We start from the raw sequence: 19,608 nt of genomic DNA on the forward strand, positions 1-19,608 counted from the left end.
GACTCAAGGTGCTACGACAAAGCGGGGAAATGAAAACTGGACAACATCTTCATTCCGAGACTTCACGGAGTTTGAGGGCGCGGTTGTGCGTCCGTATTCGGTAGTTACCATCCGACCTCAGCATGCTTGGCATGGCTGAATTGAAAGAACCTTACGTATGTGTCTATTTTACCGCACTATTTAAGCAGTCGCGAGATACGCAGTCTTGCAACTATGCGATGAGGCTATTCTACCCCGTGGAAGTTACCGGCATCACCACAAGGTCCCTCTACGTCTCCATGTCGGCTCTTACTAAAACTAGAGCTGCACTCATGACAAAGCATCCTTGTACTCCTTTGACATAGCTGCCCCGGCTCCACTTAAGCTCCTGAAGCTCCCATAACTATATTATGTTGCATTTCCCCCAACACTTTGTCCGGAACACCTTCATTCTTGTTCTCTTTTCCTCATAATCTACACCCATCTTATACTAGAGCATTCAACTTGACCGCCCTTACAATGACTAGCACCCTTGCCTTTGAGTACTTCATCTTCGAGTTCCTCGATGCCGCCGGCTCTAGCCCTGACTATGTGCCCCCCGAGAGCTTCACCTCCGTCGTGCGCAAAGTGGCTTCCCAGCCCGAAGTTGACGGTAGCGTCGTATATCTAGGCCAGTATCTCGAGCAGCCCTCGACGTGGCTGATGATTGTCCCGTGGCTCTCGCAGGATGCCTACGCCGCGTTCAAGAGCTCACCCCGCTTCCCGCCCATTGTCAAAGAGTTGACGGGCTCCATCAAGAAGCCTACGCACTTCATGACCGAGCTGGCCCCCAACGCCTACAAAGCCCTGAACTCCAAGTGCACAGAACTCTTGACTTCGTATGGAGTCGACGCCGATTATATCGACAACGGTCGTGAGTTCCTTGACAGAATGGAGGCGTATGGAATGGATGGCTACTACGGCGGTGCTATTGGAAAGACCCTAGAGCCTATTTCCCAGACAGATGAGGACAAGGCACAGGCTGCATGCTGCGTTCTAGGCTGGGAGAGCAAGGAGGCTCACTTGGATAACAAGGCCAAGACTGGTAATCGTAAGTGGTCGCTCTACACAAAACATGGCCTTCGAGCCTGTCTAGAAAAACGCTGTTGTATATTTCAGTATACGATTACATATTACAGTTCAGCTATGCTAACTCTACGCAGCCATTATCGCTAACCTTAGCCTCATTACTGGGGGCGCTAAGGTTCTCGTCATGGTATGTTTGAACCATCATTGCGGACCATTGTCTACATACACCCTGCTAACCCTTTGCAGTACCACGCCAACTTCACCAAGTATACTAAAGAAGATGCATAAGCTACGGCTGTAAGATACCAGCTCAATGTTCTCACAAGGGCACAAGTACTAGGATTCCCTAGGCCAATGCAACCCCATGATGTCGTTAGGGCTTTGTGTGACGTTATAAGACGAGCAAATTCGAGATCGTCATGTCAATCTACATTAATACATACCTTGTGTCTTCCTTTTTGTCCTAGTGGTCATACAAGGCTACCACCAAAACAAAAAAAACTATCAAGTCTCGTGTATGGCTGACATCTACCTAGCTATAGTAAGGGGGGTTATGATATCTTTCACACGTACCTTGCTCATACCAGTCAGTCCAAGCATAATTGGTCGAAAAATAAAGAACTCTGTGCTGTAGATGATCAGTAGTAAGTACCGGGGCAAGTCTCTAGGCTCCTGAGATGGGGAAACCGGATGTGCATGTCGCAAGGGAGCTTCTAATCAGACGCAGCTGCGCGTAGCCGATCGGGGTTGGCAGGGATTTGCGTGGTAAGGACTGGTAGTTGTGATGGTCATGTGGCGGGTGCTTCGCGATTGGGTGTCTTATGCTTGGACGAAAATTTTGGCATGGCAGTGTGTGGTTGTGCAGGCGTTGAGGGTGAGATGGACAATATAAATAATGCTAGACACATGGATCCTTGTGCTGGAAGATTGAGAGGAGAATGTTGCTGGGAATTTTACAAGGGCCTATAGATGGTCACTGGCCTTCCAGATGGACCAATCTATAGTGTGAGTATGACAAACAGGAAGACAGTTACACGATGTAGAACACTAGGTGTTCTGTGACGGGTGAGAATGAGAGAGATTTAGAGAAATGGCCAAGAATGTTTTGTTGAAGAGGGCATCAAGAATGAAAAGGTCAAGTGCTTGAGAGAAAATGACGATGGAGAGAGCATAGAAAAGCTGCAACGACAAAATGCAATACCGCGAGTACTGCCGTCGACCCATGCGATAGCTATTAAAACAGACGAGGACGGATGTAAGGACAAGTAGCACGGAGGCTGCGCGTGAACGAGAGAGCGATGTAATAGAACAGAGGTACGAGTGTAAGAGAAGGAGAAGAGTAGACGAGAAAAAAAAAAGCAAAGCAGACAAGAAGCAACCACATGAAACCGGTAAGGGAAAAGGTAGAGTAGTAGGAATAGTAGGAAACAAGACGCGAGATACTTAGAAATGAGAACCAAACAAGGAAATGAAACCAGATGAGCCCCAATGACATGTAATCCTTGGCCCACTGTTGGTGGCAAGAAGCCCGTGATCATATTCAGACGAGACAGCCAACACCGCCCAGGTAACAGCATAGACCATCAAGTCTGGACTGCATCTAGTAGTTGGGCGTTGGACCAATCTATGTTTTCGTAGAATTACCTTTTAGAAGAGCCTTTTTGAAGCGCATTCCTGGGACACTGTAACGACAATACACAACAGGGTATCATCTAATAGTCATGTCTCAGAAGCGGGGTAGTGCCCACAGTTGATGCACACATTAAACTTAGTCGGGAACGTTTTTGCTGTGTTCTCCCGTCTAGTCGGACTCGAGTTTGTCTCTAATGCTTCTACAAGCGGCGGCTTGTAGCGAAAGAGGGAAAACAAAGCAAAGAGATCAAAGAAATCAAACGACAAAGCGTCCTGCGTCGAAGCCCTCCAAAAGCAGGCAAACCGTATAGATTTACAGTCGGCGGCGGGCTTAGGCACGGTGCTTCTCGGACTCTGTAGAAGTGAGTATTAGTAGATGTTGTATGGCTAGTTGAAAACAGGAGAAGTAACTTACCCAGTCGCGAGTACAGCATGTACAGGGCCATGCGGTTGCACTCCTCAGTACCAGTGATGGTAACAAGGCGCTCGTTGTTGTTATCCTGGGGCTCGTTGATCTTAATCACACTGCCACTGATCTGGCGTATCTCGTTGATCTTGGAACCACCCTTTCCAATGATGGCTCCGACCATGTCGTTAGGAATGTAGATCTGCTGCGTGACAGGAGCACCGCCGCCACCCATAGCACCGTGTATCGGGGGTTGGCCAGCACCAGGGCCGGCGGGGATGGGGTGGGCTGCGTGGGGAGCAGCAGCATGCGGAATATGCGGAGCAGCACCGCCATACGAAGCATTAGGCTGTTGACCGTAATGCATAGGAATGGCGGGGTTGGGCGCAGGGGCATGAGGGTGGAACTGCTGGGGGTAGCCGGGCATGGCCATTTGCTGAGACCGGGCATCATTTCTGCGACCATAGCCATCGCGGTTGCCAAAGTTGCCACCGGCAGGCTGAGGGTTGTAAGGGACAACCTGCATGCCTCCAGGCACAGCACCAGTAGGACCACCGCTACGGGTCGCGTAGGCGGACGCGGAAGGGCCTCCGAAACGCTCCTTCAGCTGCTCAAGAAGGGTGCTACCAACGTAGTAAGTAGCGATGTGGACAGCGTCAGCGACTCCCATGACAACCAGGGACCGCTCAGTGGAGAGGGGCAGGCAAGAGTCCGAAGCATTGAGGCGAGCACCAGAGGCTTCCTGGATCTCGCGAATGCGGGAGCCTCCCTTGCCAATAATGGAGCCAATCAGGACGTGGGGGATCAGGAGACGAAGAGGGTAAGTCTTGGACTGAGCGGTTGAAGGCTCGGTCAGATTTTCGTTGTTGAGGGTACGGATAATGAGACCAAAAGCCTGTAATGATTGACGATTAGCGTCCAGGAACATGCAGATATTGGCCAAGTATTTGATGATATCATTCATAAAAGGCAATACGAATGTCGATAATACCACGTACCTTTGCGACAGCATCAACTACGCCGCTAACAGTTAAAATGCGCTCGACGGCGCCCTTCTGATAGTCGCTCACAGTGCACTTTGCACCTGACATTTTGCGAATGTGGGACACATTCTCACCACCCTTTCCGATGATGGTAGCAGCTTCAGGACTGGAAATGACGGCGCGGATGTGGATCCAGGCGGCCTCATCAGCAGCAGCGTTACCGTTGGCCTTATCACTAGAGTCCTCCTTGTTGCCATTGGGCTTTTCCTCGGAGGTTGAAGGCACAGAGACAGCTTCGGGCTTTGTCACTTCAACGCCATCTTCATTCTTAATGACCTTGTCGATAGCAAGGCGCTTCGCATCGGGCTGATCGCTCGGGCACATGGGAGATGAAGCATCCTCGAGAGGGCGCTTGGTCGATTGGGTCGGAGGAGGCGGGGAGGCGGACATTGTGACTGTGTATGTGGTTGGGTTGTTGGAGAAAAAGAGGGAGAAACAGACAGGCTTTATCGAGACTGATGCTGTGGGAGTTATTAAACGCGAAAAAAAAAAAGGTCGTTTGAATCAAGCGATATAAAAGCTCTCTATTGTGTGCTAATAAGACTTTGTTTAGATACACCTGGATGAGTGTCGGGAGGGGCGAGGTGTACTGGCGCGTAGTCGCAAGAGAAGGTCTCAAAGTCGGGTTGGGGCAATCAAAGAGTTGTGGTGGCAGGTGCAGTTCGTGTTCTCGAGAAAAGGTGCTGTGCTGGGGGAACGGGTGACCCTCAATAAAGATTCCGTCGGGATTGATTCAGAGATTCAATTGATGATGTGCAAAGGACGCGGTGGTCGATGCAATGCAGATGGAGAGATGAAGAAGGAAGAAAAACTGGGGGGCTAATTTTCGTGGGTCGTGAAAGAGGGAGAAAAATAAGAGGAAGGCGCAACCGTTTGTGCTGACGGAGAAAAAAAAGCAGGAGCAGGAAGAAAGGGCAACAGAGACAGAAGCAGAAAGAACGCTGTCAGATCAAACCTTGGGTTAGAAAAGAGCAGTTGCAATAGGGGAGCGGTCGTTTGGTTAGTACCGTTTCCACACGATTATAGGTGTAGACGTAGCAACCAAATGCTGCAAATAAAAAAGAAGGGTTATTGATGCAGTGTTTTCTAGCGTGCAGCTGTATCGCAAGGGGGCAACGAAAAGGTCGGCCGACGTTGAAGTTTTTTTCTTGTGCTCGGAGAAGTCGAAGAAGAGGCAAAAAATGTTAAATTGAGGGGAGAAAAAAGCCGGGGTGCTACGAGAGGGAAGGCGCGACAAGGACACATTTGAAGCGGGCAGGCAAGGGTGGGGTGACTCAAGTTGGGCAAAACCGTGCAGGCACTTTTTCGCACGGAGACGCGCAGACGCGCAGTGCCGTGGATTTGCTACAGTGCGCCCCGCATCTTCGTACGGCTGTTACACAGGTGCTTGGCCGCGACAACACGAGCTGCTCACATTATCGCTGTCTGATCTCCAGTATGAGGTTACATGCAGAAGAAGATTAATGGAGACTGCGAACTTTGCAATGTAACTGCGCAGACACAGTGCTAGACCAGTGAGTGGCACGTCGACCTGGTGTGTTTACGAGTCTGGGAACCCGTCAATCTGGTGGTATACCGCATGCTGTGCCGGTATCAACCCTAGCTGTACCTTAACCCACAAATGGCTTTCATCAGCTTCACGGCTGAGCTTTATTTGGGCACAAATGCCGTTCAAGCCAATTCGACCCAGCAAACTCACAGACACCTGCGAACAAAACCTGCAGGTCGGGCAGGATTAAGCTCTCTTGTCATGCAGCCCGTTGTGTGGCACATACATAGTTACGCCTAGTATTTAGCCGAGTTTGTACCGGACGACCTCAACTTACAATCTAGGAGAGTCTGTGATCGGTAAACAAGTGCATCTTGGACTAGACGAGTGCTTACGGATCTGGTGCATTGGCGTTACTCGATTGGTACATCTTTATCGCTAGGAAGAGATATCTTTAGTGCTTGGGCGCGGCTGTTTCCTCGTCCAAATCACTACGCCGGCACCATGAACACTGATCAGGACCATCAACGCAATCTGCAATCATCCATTCACGAGCTTGAGCGGGCGATAAGCCAAAAGCAGGGCGAGATTACAAAGGTGAATCGCCTTGGACTATGATGCGGTTCTATTTGATAGCTGACTTGTGACGTATAGCTTCGCTCACAAAGTCAGAGCACACCCTCGTCTGGCCAGCTGCCCACAGAAACTCTGGCGATACTGGCCGATGCATACAACAGTCTGGCAGAAACAGAGCCTTATCTTCCATTTTCTGATTCTGTGTTACCAGCATTGCTTGCCTTGAGAACAACTCACCAAGCAGCCCAGGACACCCGCAACTATGGAGCATCACAGGAGTTGATCATGGCCGAAGCCCGGAGAAAGCTAGACGCAGAGCGGGCGGGCCTGGTGGATCTGGAGCTCCTGTCGTCAGCATTCAAGGAGCGCAAGGCAACTCTCGAGGCAGAAGTAACAGAGCGCCAAAGCATGACGTACAATGACGTCCGGGCCGAGAAGATAGCCGAACTCCGCGCGCAAAAGCGTAAATACGACACTGACACTAAAAAGCTTCTCCGCGCCTTCAATGGCTTCGTCGAAAAGCATCTTGCGCCGCTGCTCGCCGCCGAAGAACTTGGCGGCCCTGTCGTCGGCGAAATGATGGAGATGGGCAATGACGCACTTGCCGCCGGCTTCACATCGCAGGGCCGACCGCGCAAGCCGCGCAACGAGGCCAATCCCGACATGCGGCAGCGGCGGATTGACGAGCTCTGGGGCCCAGCGCAGACGCTGGAGCGCAAGAAGAGCGGCGAGTGGAACGAGGCAGCGGCGGCGGGCGAGGACATGAAGCGACTAACCGAAAAGCTACTCAACCAGCTGATGAAGGCCGGTGGCAACGGCGAGCTGTCATATGTGACGGTGGAACGAGACTCGGCGGCAGCGCGGTTCTTGGTGCGCTCAAAGGTGGCCATGTTTCACCCGAGAGACGCATCGAAGCTGCGCCTGGTGGACTTTGGCCGAGAGCTGGATGCTTAGCAGGCTGGCTGTGCAGGCTCTGGCAATATAAATGCTTATATGGTTCTCTTATGCCTGGAGGACCAATGGCTTTGCAGGCTCTCTCATCGTGGTTGCTGTGCGCCCCATTCGTTGCGTTTATGGGTTGCTTTCAAGTTTAGGCATCAAAGTCGAATGCCCGATTTTGGGCTCACGATTTGGCTATGTTTCCGACCAACCAGTTCGTTGCCGTGTTTGTTCCTATACGAAAGAGACCTGTGGGTTGAATATGGCCTAGATGGAGGCTGGTTGCCTGGCTTAGCATCAGTTGCATTCTCCTTGTATTGTGATATAAATAAGAAACGTCTTTTCGTTCCGGAGCTCTTCTTTTCTTGCATTCACAAATACTCTTACAACCTGCAAGTCGACTTCTAAAGCCTGCCCACCTTTGAAACTACTTTACAGTAAGTTGAAATACATCCAAGTGGTATCCCGCTCCAATATCACCAAGTCATATTAGTCTTGGGGTGTTAGATTTTGCCTGTAGTATAACTAACACCGTCTACCCTAGCATCGCTCATCATTCTTGATCAACAAAATGGACTCACACTCTGCTGTCAAGCATTTCCCTCCGGCCAAGCGCGTTAAAACCGCTGAAGAGGAGAATGGCACTGATGTTACCAGCGCTAACAACAGCCCTCCCAATGCTGATATTGTCCCGGAAAGCCCTCTGGCCGTCACGACCAATGCCTGGGTAGCCAAGGCTGCCCTCTCTGTTGACCATGTCACCGCTACTGGCTCTCCTGCTTCGTGCTGCGACCACGCCAAGAACACCAGCGGCGTTTCTTCCATCTCCGCTGGTGAAATGGGCGTTGAGAACTGCAACGAGACCGTAGCCAAAACCAAGACCGACTCTACCGAGGCCCTTAAGCTGCCTATCGAAGCAAAGAAGCCTGTTCGCGCTCCCAAGTTTGAAACTGACAAGCTCGCCAGCACGACCGACGCAGCTGAGCCTGTCAAGCTTGCCGAGCTCACCAACGAAGACACCGGCAGCGATCTGTCCGAGCCCATCAGCCCTGACGCCGAAGAGCCGTTTGTCCCTGAGGTTATCCGCGCCGTGGAGATTGAAGATCCGTTTGGCCCCGAGCCCGCCGCCACCGCTGGCACGTCTGTGGTTGTCGGCGTCTCGGAGTCCCAGTCTAAAGCCTCCACCAATGCCGCTACTGTCGAGTCTGCTACTTCTGTTGCTTGCAGCACTGACACCACTGTAGCCGCAGCCACTCCCGCTAAGACCCCTGCTGACGACTCCACTAAAGAAGCCCAGCCAACTGCCCAGGCGGCCGCCAAACCAACCATCAAGTCCCCTGAGACTCCTGTTGCCGTGCCCAAGACGCCTGCAACTTCGTGCATGGGGTCCTCGAACCATGGCCACTGCGCCGCCAGACCCTCCAGCCCGGTTGACGTGACTGAGGGCAAAGCCGAAGACGAAACCGAACACGGGGCCAACGACAAGAACAAGAGAAACGCCTCCACTACTTCGCTCGACCTTTTGTTCAAGTTCCCCAACCCGGCTCTGACCACTGACCGCCCTCGGCACAGCGAGCCCAACGATGGCCCTGCAGGCCCTCCCGCCGAAGATGCTGCAGAGGCCCTAAACGGCGAGAACCCTTGCGCCACCGACAACTGCGGCAACGTGCAGATCGACACACAGGAAGACGTCCAGGGAGTCAAGCCCCAGCCGCAGGACAGCGTGGAGGAAGAATCGAAGACGTATGTCCAGACCCCGACCCGCTGGCCACCAGCCCACTTAAATCAAGCCCACTCTCGCAAGATCACTAACCAGATTGTGCCTCGCAGCTCTCCCCAGCTTCTCGCCCACGCCTGCACTTGCTGCACAGACACTGACGCCAACACCAACGCCAACGAAGCTATCCCCACCCCCACCACCTTCATCGGCCCCTACAATCCCACCATGGACATTCCTCTGTATGTCAAGAAGCTTTCCGACAAGGCTAAGCTGCCTGTCCGTGGTTCGACCTACGCTGCCGGTTACGACCTCTCGGCCTCCAAGGACACCACAATCCCCGCTCGCGGCAAGGCCCTGGTGAGCACTGATCTCAGCATTGCCTGCCCCGCCGGCACCTGTAAGTCCACTTCTCTGTGTCTCCCTCCTGCTCTTGGCACATAGCACACACACATCCCAGTCTTCCACAAGCTAACACCCTGTCTCTTCTTTCTGTACCGCAGACGGCCGCATTGCCCCCCGCTCCGGCCTGGCCGCCAAACACTTCATCGACACGGGCGCCGGTGTCATTGACGCCGACTACCGCGGCGAGGTCAAGGTGCTCCTGTTCAACCACCACGACACCGATTTCGAGGTCAAGGAGGGAGACCGCGTTGCCCAGCTCGTGCTGGAGCGGATCGTGACTCCCGAGGTTGTCGAGGTTGAGGCTCTGGAGGAGAGTGTCCGTGGTGCCGGCGGCTTTGGCAGCACTGGTGGCTTCGGCGCCACTGCTGCTTAAATCTGCCTTGATACAGGCCTTTCTTCACTACAGTGCAGTCATTAATGTATGCTTAGGAAACTTTATGATTAACGTATCTTGAACTTGGTTGTGCTAGCCTGTGAACAGTGTGTGTACATGTAATATGTTTTCTTTCTTCGGCATATTGCCACGATGTAGTCTACTTGGTGTCTTCCCTCCTACCCTGCATTACCCCTCTGCTCTACGCCTCCACCGCCTTGAATCGCACATCCGGATGCTTCAGCGAACCCAGGTTCCTCACCAACTTCAACTCAGCAGCCTTCGACTTGGCCGCCCTGGCTTGCTGCTCATCCGTCACACCCGCGCTCGCATCAGCCCTATCCCCGATCCTGTCCATGCTCTCGGCCGTCTTATCCAGCACCTCGTGCAAGCTAGCAACCACCAACTCCGCCGCACGTGCCAGCGGCAAGTCTGTCGGCCGGACGTTGTCGGGGCTCAGCCACGACGGTGTATTCTGTAGCGCCGCGCCAGCCCTGTGCACGGCCTGGCGCATGCGCACCACCGTCAGCGCTCCAAACATGTCGCCCGTGCCGGAAAAGTAGCAGTCGATGACCGGGAAGACGACCTTGAAGAAGCGCGCGTTGCCGGCTGATGTCCGTGTGGAGCCGACCACACAGAGCTGTTTGGTCTCGCCGGTCTGGTTGGCCTGGTCGAATGAGACAGATGTGATGATGACGTGTGGGATGCCATAGCGGCTATGAAGTTCGGTAACGGCTGCTTTCAAAGATGCCATATCTGTGATCTTAACTCCGGATAATTGCCTTTGGTCTATCAGCAATGTGTCATAGGTTTGTACGACTATCAATACACTTACTCGGCTTCGAATTGATTTGGCACTATCAAGTCAGCGTACTTAATGATGGATTTGTATGCCGGCACGACCTCGGACGCAACATAGAGCCTTCCATTGTCGCCCATGACAGGATCCAGAACCCAAAAGAAGCTACCAGGCTTCTTCTCGTTCTGCCTGCGCAGGTCCAGCCCAATCTTGCCAACGGCCTCGACCGCCGCCGCGCCAGGAATATAGCCCGAGAGCATCATATCAAAATCGTCCAGACACGACTGCTTGAGGCCGGCATACAGCTCCAGAATCTCCTCGGCCGTCACGCGCGAGCCTTTCCACTGGCCGTAGCCCGTATGGTTACCTATGCACCGCGTTAGCCAGCGCGCGCTCCTCGGTGAAGAGAGACTCCCATCCAACTCACTGAACTGGACTGTGTTCAACGCTGCCACATCGCACCCCATGGACTGGAGCGCAAACACGGCAATCTTGTTGCCGACATTGCTGCAACTTCATGTTAACCCCCGGCCTTCGCCCGTCTCAATGCGGCACCTCAGGACCCGCCCCGCCGGGCCATGTCGGCTATAAAAAAATAAACACATACCCCGATACAACCTATCGCGCACCATCAGATGAGTTAGCAAACAAGTATCACGGGCCGGCCTGGCTAGGCGCATTGCAAATTGGCGCAAAGCTGCGGCAAATGAAATGCGCAACGATCAACACACTCACATGGCTGGCCACTGCCAGAACTCTGGTTTCTGGCACTGGAAAAGCGTCTGACATGCTTTTGGATGCGTCTGATGTTTTGTAGGTACGTCAGAGATCACTACATCCCAAGAAAAGACTGCGTGGTAGAAAAGTACCGGCCGAGAATAACAAAAGCAAAAGCAAAACGTGAGAGAAAAAAACAAAGAGAAAAAAAAGCACTAGTTATGCAAGTCTCAGATTGGTACTATTCTCAATATCGAGGCTCAAGAAAAAAAAAAAGAAAAAGGGCGGCCCCGCCTTTTTAACATAGTCAGGTAAATTCCGCACGCAGTGCAAATCGCAAGACAAGAACAAGCTCCTAAGAACAAAGGGGGCAGGCCATAATACCAAAGAGGTATCGGCTATCATAGATCTCAGACGAGACCGACCAGAAAACAAGTGCAAGACTGCAACGGGGCATGAAGAATCGGTCGGAAACTACGCCCTCTCTGTATCTCCCGTAGCCTTATTGCTCCAAGAAAGCCATCACAGCGACAGTATACATCAAACTTATGCAACAAAAGAAAGCACTAGTTACATGGGCATCACAGGAAGAAACATGTCAACAGAGAGAAGCAAAAAGCGGTGTGTCATTAGGCTATCGTCTCGGGCCGTGTCATGATATCAAACAAACAAAACGTAGATGCAATGTGTTTACTCGTCGTCGCCAATCTGTATCGTCTCGGTTAGTAACACTGTCATGTGATGGCTGCATCAACGCAACAGGCCCGAAATAAACTCACCTTGGGTGCCAGGTAGAACCGCAGATAGCTGCTGCTGGACATGTTGTACTCGATCAGCAACGGCACCTCGTTGGACAGGCAGATCTTGACCGTGTCCGACAGGGCAGAGGCCTTGCAGAAGCCCACCAGGTACTTTAGGGAAAAGGTCAGGCCGACGGGCTCGCTCAGCTGGATGTTGACATCGAGCTCAGGCTTGTCAGCGTTGGTGGTGTTGCGCAGGGTGACGGAGCCCTTTCCAATGTCACCCTCGGAGCTAAACTTGATGCCATCCTTGGTAGCCTCAATGGCGACTTTTAGAAAAGTGAAAAAGCAGTTAGCTACAATGGTTCTTGTATTGGCCCTGGGGCAGACCACAAAGGATTGTGTGTCCTAAGCTTACCAGACTCAGACATGGCAATCAGATCCGTGCAGATACGGCGGAACTCAACAGCAGGCATGGAAACAGTCGCAGCATATTCGGTATCGGGAATACCCAGGTGCTCCTGGTCAATGTCCATGAGCTTCAGGTCGTACTCGCCAATGCGGTCGTTCTGGCCGCTCTCAAAGGTCAGGTTCAGGCTGTCGGGGGCATCCTCGGCCTTAAGGGTCAGGATATCGTCGTTCTGGGCGGCACGGAGAACCTTGGTGAGCGAGGTCAGGTTGATACCGAGAGCAATGTTACGGTCGCATCTGTAGGTGCTGAAGCTCTCGGACTTGAGCATCATAGACACCAGGGCCACGTGGGAATTGTCCATGGCCTGCAGAGCAATGCCCGAGTCATTGCAGTCAAAGTTGCAGTCCTGCACCAGATCCTTGATGGCATCAATGATCTTCTTCAGAACATTGGCCTGTTCTAGTCTCGCTTCAAGCATTTCTGTGGAAGGCCCAAGGCGTGCCGTTAGTATCGTGGCCGTGGACGCGGGGCTGGGCCGGGAGGTCAGCAGCAGCAGCAGCAGCAGCAGGCTGGCGGAGATACGTACTGAGTTAGGTGTGTGGATATTAGTTAGATGGAAAAGGATTACAATAAATGGCAATCGTATCGTCAAGTCGTCAGGTCGTTGTCTTTTGTGTGGACAGTAGTGATGATTCTTCTTCGGGGATGTTGAAGGTGAAGCTGGCAAAAATAAGCCTATTTTGTCACCCTGGTATCAGCTACACACAAAAAAGCACTTTAAGAACAGGGCAGGTCCGACGCGTCTATAGTGGGGTCTGGCAGCTACCAGCAACGCGTGCTCGTCCAAGTACGAAGGCGGTGAGGACTCTAAGGGTTTGGGTCATTGTTTTTGTTGACATTGGCAGTTGGTAACACGTAGCAGACTTCCACATCACATTGTAGCTAGCTTTGCAGGCATATTTGCGCTTATATGACCACTTGTACCTGGATATCCACAGCGACGGGTTCGACCTGGCCATAACAGTCTCTGGTATGAATATTTTCTGCTTGCCCGGCACCAGAAAGTGGTGTGGTTGTGGGCGTCGGAAGATTTGTGCCCATCCTCGTGCCATCTCTTCTCTTTGCATTGATGTGGGCAATGGCGCGAGAAAGGTCGACTTGTCGGGATTAAAGCCAATGTTGGGATGGAAGCGCAGGGCCAAGCGGCGATCCAGAGGCGGGCGGGCCAATCGCGTAGAGAAATTGAAGCTGTTGTCAGCCGTATTCGGGCTTTGCCTTCTGGTCAGGAAACCCCTGGGCTTTGGTGGACCCTAGTACACACAGCTTGAGATCATGATGGGCACTGTGACAGCACACTCTAAAGTGGCATCAAATGTAGTGGCCAATACGAATACGAGCCACTGAACTCCAGGCTTTTCAGCGTGAAAAATGGTGATGAAGACCCTGTAGAGCCTGGACAGTGAACACACAGTGCCAACTTCCCATCAAGGTATCGTCAGGAATCCTTCTGTCAAGGTCGTTTCCTCTTTTCCCCTGAACTCATCCTGACACTTGACAATACTATAGAACCCGAGCTTGTACAAGTCGGTAGTAGCGGCTTTCTTCACTATATAAGACGATCTGGCCAGCGCGCGTCTTCCTAGGCCCAACTCCCTCAAAATCTTTGGCTTCAGAAATCTCCTTCTGATTTCATCCTCGACTTTGTTGGTGACGACGGAGTTTCTCCTTCACGATAACCAACTCGGCCACCTCGAGCCCACGCCAACGACCCCGCGAGTCTTCTTTTTTTTTTTTGTCTTAATTGTTTTTTATATTGCTGCCGCTTAATTTTCTTCCCTTCGTTTTTTTCGTCACCATCTCGCAGTCATGGGCCTCCTGCAAGATCAGTTGCAGGAATCTCTGCTCCCCGTCTACCAGAGCTACCGCTCGCTGACCACCTCCCACCAGGCCATCATTGGCTTCGTGGCGTTCGTGACGCTGTCTGTGGTCCTGAATGTTGCCAAGCAGATCCTGCTCAAGAACCCCAACAGACCCCCCGTTGTCTTCCACCTGTTCCCCTTGATTGGCAGCACCGTCAGCTACGGCATTGATCCTCCCTCGTTCTTTGTCAACTGCCGCAAGAAGGTGAGTCGGCAGTGTTGAATGCTCCCCCTTCCGCCGCGAGACTTCAATTACTAACCCTTGGTTATCGCCATAGTACGGCGACTGCTTCACCTTTATCCTTCTCGGCTCCCCCACCACCGTCTACGTCGGCCCCAATGGCAACGACTTCATTCTCAACGGAAAGCTGCGTGATGTCAATGCCGAGGAAATTTACACCCCTCTGACCACCCCCGTCTTCGGCAAGGATGTCGTCTATGACTGCCCCAACTCCAAGCTCATGGAGCAGAAGAAGTTCATGAAGATCGCTCTGACTACCGAGGCCTTCCGCTCCTACGTGCCCATTATCACTGCTGAGGTTCAGTCGTACTTCAAGAAGAGCCCCAGTTTCAAGGCCAGCAACGGTACCACCTGCATCGCTCCTCGCATGGCTGAAATTACCATTTTCACTGCCTCCCACTGCCTCCAGGGCAAGGAGGTTCGTGATCGCTTCGACGAGTCTCTGGCCGGCCTGTACCACGACCTGGACATGGGCTTCCAGCCTCTGAACTTTGTCTTCTCGTGGTTCCCCTTCCCCTGGAACAAGAAGCGTGACAATGCCCAGCGCAGAATTGCCAAGATCTACATGGAAATTATTGCCCAGCGCCGTGCTGAGGGCCGCACCGACGGCTTGGACATCATGAGCCGCCTGATGAACGACACCTACAAGAACGGCACCAAGGTCCCCGACCACGAGGTCGCCCACATGATGATTGCCCTCTTAATGGCTGGCCAACACTCTTCCTCGTCCACCAGCTCCTGGATCATGCTCCGCCTCGCCCAAAACCCCCACCTCATCGAGGAACTTCTTGAGGAGCAGAAGCGCGAACTGGGCGCCGACCTGCCGCCTCTCAAGTACGAGGACCTGGCCAAGCTCAAGCTCAACCAGGCCCTCGTCAAAGAAACCCTCCGTCTGCACGCCCCGATCCACTCCATTCTGCGCAAGGTCAAGTCCGACATGCCCGTGCCTGGCACACGCATGGTCGTCCCCCGAGGCTACACCCTGCTTTCGGCGCCCGGCGTCTCGGCCAACGACGACGCCTTCTTCCCGCAGCCCGACCTCTGGGACCCGCACCGCTGGGAGCAGGACTCGGCCAACGCCGTTACCGCCTCCCGCAACGACAACGACGAAGAGCAGGTTGACTACGGCTACGGCATGGTCAGCAAGGGCGGCAAGTCGCCCTACCTGCCCTTTGGCGCCGGCCGCCACCGCTGCATCGGCGAGCAGTTTGCCAATCTGCAGCTGCAGACTATTATTGCTGAAATCGTCCGCCTGATCAAGTTCCGCAACCCCGACGGCGGCAACGACATTATTGGCACCGACTACCAGTCCATGTTCTCGCGGCCGCTGGAGCCGTGCCCTATTTACTGGGAGCGTCGGGATCAGATCTAAGTGGCCTGTTTTTTTTTTCTTCTCTTGCATGTCTTCTTCGCTTCTTTCAAAGTAGTCTTGTCTTGAATTAATCCACCCACCTCTTCGTTTCTTCTGTCTGCCCTTATCCCCTTTCTCGTTCCCCCCCTTCTCTTATAGATGTTATTGTAAATATTGTTATGACCTCATAGACAGAAAGAAAATACCCGGTGGTCGGTTTATGGGGCTCTATTCTTTTGTTTTCTATTTTCTCAACTAATTTCGTCGTTTTCGAGGGAGGATATTGGTCTTACCAGTTGTCATGTAGTTTAGTTATACGTAAATGCGAGAAGAAAATGAAAAAAAAAAATTTGTGGCGTGTCTGTCCCCCATGTCTTAGCATGTGAATATGAGGGCTTATCATGGCTCTGTTATCATGTCGTAATCGGCTGCAATTATGCAAGCAGAACTGAGCCTGAGAGCTTTTGTTGGAGACCCCAAAACACATGTTAATGCAGCCGAGAGAGGGCAAAAAAGACATGCTCCCATGACTTGGTCAGTCCATCCCTCGCGATGTTGAAACGACTGGCTTTTCACTGTTTCGAGAAAGAAAAAAAAACTCAAACTTTAATAATATTCTTGTCCCCTGCAAACCTCAACATACAAATGCACATGCTCACATTCATACAAGATGATAAAAGAATGTTTTCAAAAGACTAAAGTCTTTTCCCGGTGGGCGCGGCCCGTTGCGGCTCCGTCCTCACACCTAGGGCCGCTTGTACGTCTCTGGGGCATCAGAGTCTCAGAGCTCCCGCAGTCCTCTTCTCCGCCCGAAGAGCTCCAGCCATTTGTGATATCCATATTAGAAGAAGCTATCCCTTTTCTAGACTCAATACCAACTTCATCCGCCACAGCACCAGCTGATCAGCCCATCCTGAATTCTTCGAAAAGCGAATGGATGTCCAGGGGCTCGTATTCTTATCCCGGGTGCAACGCAGAAGTAACAGCTTTTCAAAGAACGGTGACGTCTCAGCAACTCCGTGACATTGCAGCCAAACACAGCATTGTCCAAGAAAGCAGTCGAGATTTTCATACCGAATTGTGGGCGTGCCGCCATAGTGAACACGAAGACGCTGCCAGAAAGGGCACTGGATGCTGGAACGAATTTGAGCAATGTTTCCGCGACCAACATGCTGAGGCAGAAAAGGCTTTCACACCAAGCATTGTTGATAGAGAAATGGCCGTCCTGTGGAACTGCGAAGGAATAACTGCAACTATTGCAGGTAAGACGTGGGGAAACATAACGCTCAAGTTGGAAGAGTCGAGACACCGGGTTGGCTTCCCACTAAATGATCGGGCTTTTGCTGTGCTCCAAATGACAGCAACAGTGCTTGGTGCTCAAGAGTTTGTGGTCGTGTCTATTGCTGTCAACGAGGCACGATCCTTCCCCCTGTGCAGAGTGTCCAAGAGCCCGGGTGTGGTGACGGGAGCGTACAGTAGCGTCGAGCATATTCGCAAACTGCCCCAGGGCACCATCGGTTGGACAATAGCTACAGCAAGTGATGCGCGGGGGATTCTGCCTTTGTGGCTGCAGGCACTTGCTGTCCCGTCGAAAATCCGGCAGGATGTCCCGCTGTTCTTTGTCTGGCTCGCCAATCAAAAGACACGAGGTAAAGGAAGAAGGATAATCCCACAATAGTGATGCCCGCCGTGACACGGATCATCGTCAGAGTTGGAGTTAGGAAGAAGAACCAGACAAACTGGCTGAAGGTCCGATAGAGACTGAATTGTTTTAGGTCCTCGATAGTGCGTGAACAAAACAGAACAGTCTCAATGAACACACGGAAGAGACGCAAGATGATGTACCCAACCCACGTCTCAAGCAGGCAAAGCTCATCTTCGGTGTTTGTGTCAGGCTGTGTCATAAGTGTGCTATAAACACAGGGCCTGGTTCTGATAGTGTAAGTGAGTGACATGGTGCACGGGAATAGCAAGCAAGGAAATTGAGGGGGGTCAAATTGGCTGGAGATAGTTGTCTCGAAGGTGGCGATGGTGTTGATTAGTTGAAAGATACGATCAAAGTTAGGGGTAGGTTGATGTTTGCAAGGTCAGAATCAAGAATAGAGAGGCTGGAATCAACAAGCAAAGCCGGAGGGCACGGTACCATAAACAGAAGTTTCGATGGCTCTACAAGGAAGGTTCGTCACTTCCTTCCCTTGACAAGACATTAGCATTACAATTGGGCAGATATCTTAGGAAGTCATGAAGCACCTTCCACTTTTGGTCTGAATAACGTCTTATTGCGAAATCTTTTTCATTAGTCAGATCTCAACATTACTTGCCAGATTGCTATCTTGCCTACATCACTGCATTTGGCTATCTTCAACTATCGTGATCTCCTCAAGATGGACACTGCCTGCACCATACACGACTCATCGGACTCGTCCACCCTGCAAGACCCTACAACCGATGACCTCCTCACGACCGTACTGAAACCACCCATCTCCAATCGATACCAACACCAACTTCTAGTCGATGCAGATGGAGCTTCTGAAACCCTGCGTGCATTCATCTCCGAAGCTAATCAATCTGATGTTCTCGACTTCGCATTCAAGGCCAAGGTATTGCACCAAGGCCAATGCATAGGGCAAGGGATAAATGACGTGAAAAGCACACTGGCCGATATCGAATCGGCCGAAGCATCGACAGCAAGCCAGCTATCTTCTTTGACAGCGTACGAACAGAGTGCACAAGAGAGGCTTTCGTCTCGACTCGAGGATATAGGCTCTACTGTCAGAGAAACCTCGGGCGATGTGAAAACCTTCCAATCCACCATGGCAGAATTTGGGGCCGCCATCTCCAAGATTGAGCTTTTGGAGAGCAATCTTGCAACTTCAGTTTCAGAAAAACTAGGTCCCCGTTTAGAGACCTTCGTGGCCGATGCTAGAGCCCCGGATAAACGCCTGTCAGATGAGCTTGTTGTACACTTGAAGGAGACTTATAATAAACTATCAAGCTTTTCCGAGTCAATGGTGAGCATGAGAGCCAAGACTAGCTTGCTGAGTTCCCGCCTGGAAACCCTTCTCGAGACTATTCCCACGGAATTACAGTCATTAAGGAACACCCTCAAAGAGACAAGTACATTGAATCTGCCTATGGAAACATACGGCGCTGGACACAAAGACACACAAGAGCTACCAAATCGTAGGTTATCCAAACTATCTCTCGCAATTTCATTGCTATACTAATATACCAATGGCCCGTAGTTCCACCAGCACCGCGACAGACGCGTCAGTATGAAGAATGGCGAGATTATTATGCCAACTTTGCTAGGATGTATCGACGGACCTCCCTAACAGATCTTGAATTTATATGGCTGTTTCTAGATCACATATCCAACGACGAACTTGCTCTTCAGATACAGCGCAATATGTGTACCGCCAACTCAACTAAAGATTATGTAAAACTTCGGCGTCAACCAAAGGGGAGGCGGAGGATCAACATATCGCCAAAGCTCAGCTGGGAGGCTGTCAAGACTGTAGTGAAGTGTGCGCGACCGCCGTTTCCCAAGTTTGTCCAGTGAAAACTCTTTGGGGTAGTCTATCTTTGGGCTTATTTCCATTTTACCTATAGCTTTGTCGCATACAATCTTCGTTTGATAACATGGTTTTCTGTTCATGATGCTTCTGTCTTGTAGTGTCTACATGGTGAGAGGTCATCTAATGTGGATCCCATGCTGATAAGATAAGGGACAAGGATGGCTCAGTAGGTAGTGGTTTGCGAACGCGACATGAACTCTTCCTCCAACTACATAACTACAAAT

General features: G+C 51.8%; 8 protein-coding genes across 8 annotated transcripts; 5 read left to right on the forward strand and 3 right to left on the reverse strand.

Moving 5' to 3' along the window:
• Positions 1–498: 498 nt before the first annotated feature.
• BROUX77_000295 (uncharacterized protein) lies at positions 499–1,335 on the forward strand (the record flags this gene model as incomplete). The annotated part of the gene is made up of 3 exons (XM_073747544.1): positions 499–1,069; positions 1,182–1,234; positions 1,294–1,335. The coding sequence occupies 3 exons, from the start codon at positions 499–501 to the stop codon at positions 1,333–1,335; spliced, it is 666 nt and encodes a 221-aa protein (XP_073608532.1).
• Positions 1,336–3,010: 1,675 nt separating this feature from the next.
• BROUX77_000296 (uncharacterized protein) lies at positions 3,011–4,518 on the reverse strand (the record flags this gene model as incomplete). The annotated part of the gene is made up of 3 exons (XM_073747555.1): positions 3,011–3,033; positions 3,095–3,980; positions 4,084–4,518. 3 exons carry the CDS (start codon positions 4,516–4,518, stop codon positions 3,011–3,013), a joined length of 1,344 nt encoding a protein of 447 aa, XP_073608533.1.
• Positions 4,519–6,121: 1,603 nt separating this feature from the next.
• BROUX77_000297 (uncharacterized protein) lies at positions 6,122–7,147 on the forward strand (the record flags this gene model as incomplete). Its single annotated transcript, XM_073747566.1, has 2 exons — positions 6,122–6,214; positions 6,272–7,147. The coding sequence occupies 2 exons, from the start codon at positions 6,122–6,124 to the stop codon at positions 7,145–7,147; spliced, it is 969 nt and encodes a 322-aa protein (XP_073608534.1).
• Positions 7,148–7,178: 31 nt separating this feature from the next.
• Positions 7,179–9,627, forward strand: BROUX77_000298 (uncharacterized protein; the record flags this gene model as incomplete). The annotated part of the gene is made up of 3 exons (XM_073747577.1): positions 7,179–7,346; positions 7,677–9,249; positions 9,353–9,627. The coding sequence occupies 3 exons, from the start codon at positions 7,179–7,181 to the stop codon at positions 9,625–9,627; spliced, it is 2,016 nt and encodes a 671-aa protein (XP_073608535.1).
• Positions 9,628–9,829: 202 nt separating this feature from the next.
• Positions 9,830–11,215, reverse strand: BROUX77_000299 (uncharacterized protein; the record flags this gene model as incomplete). Its single annotated transcript, XM_073747588.1, has 5 exons — positions 9,830–10,409; positions 10,463–10,793; positions 10,854–10,933; positions 11,034–11,044; positions 11,162–11,215. 5 exons carry the CDS (start codon positions 11,213–11,215, stop codon positions 9,830–9,832), a joined length of 1,056 nt encoding a protein of 351 aa, XP_073608536.1.
• Positions 11,216–11,833: 618 nt separating this feature from the next.
• Positions 11,834–12,773, reverse strand: BROUX77_000300 (uncharacterized protein; the record flags this gene model as incomplete). The annotated part of the gene is made up of 3 exons (XM_073747601.1): positions 11,834–11,851; positions 11,923–12,212; positions 12,302–12,773. 3 exons carry the CDS (start codon positions 12,771–12,773, stop codon positions 11,834–11,836), a joined length of 780 nt encoding a protein of 259 aa, XP_073608537.1.
• Positions 12,774–14,161: 1,388 nt separating this feature from the next.
• Positions 14,162–15,827, forward strand: BROUX77_000301 (uncharacterized protein; the record flags this gene model as incomplete). Its single annotated transcript, XM_073747612.1, has 2 exons — positions 14,162–14,419; positions 14,493–15,827. The coding sequence occupies 2 exons, from the start codon at positions 14,162–14,164 to the stop codon at positions 15,825–15,827; spliced, it is 1,593 nt and encodes a 530-aa protein (XP_073608538.1).
• A 1,333-nt stretch (positions 15,828–17,160) lies between these two features.
• On the forward strand, positions 17,161–19,141 carry BROUX77_000302 (uncharacterized protein; the record flags this gene model as incomplete). The annotated part of the gene is made up of 3 exons (XM_073747623.1): positions 17,161–17,455; positions 18,111–18,817; positions 19,052–19,141. 3 exons carry the CDS (start codon positions 17,161–17,163, stop codon positions 19,139–19,141), a joined length of 1,092 nt encoding a protein of 363 aa, XP_073608539.1.
• Between the last annotated feature and the right edge of the window lie 467 nt (positions 19,142–19,608).

Source organism: Berkeleyomyces rouxiae (genome assembly GCF_048999995.1).
Source record: "Berkeleyomyces rouxiae strain 22BRR77 chromosome Unknown BrBRR77_ptg000001l, whole genome shotgun sequence".
NCBI lineage: Eukaryota > Fungi > Ascomycota > Sordariomycetes > Microascales > Ceratocystidaceae > Berkeleyomyces > Berkeleyomyces rouxiae.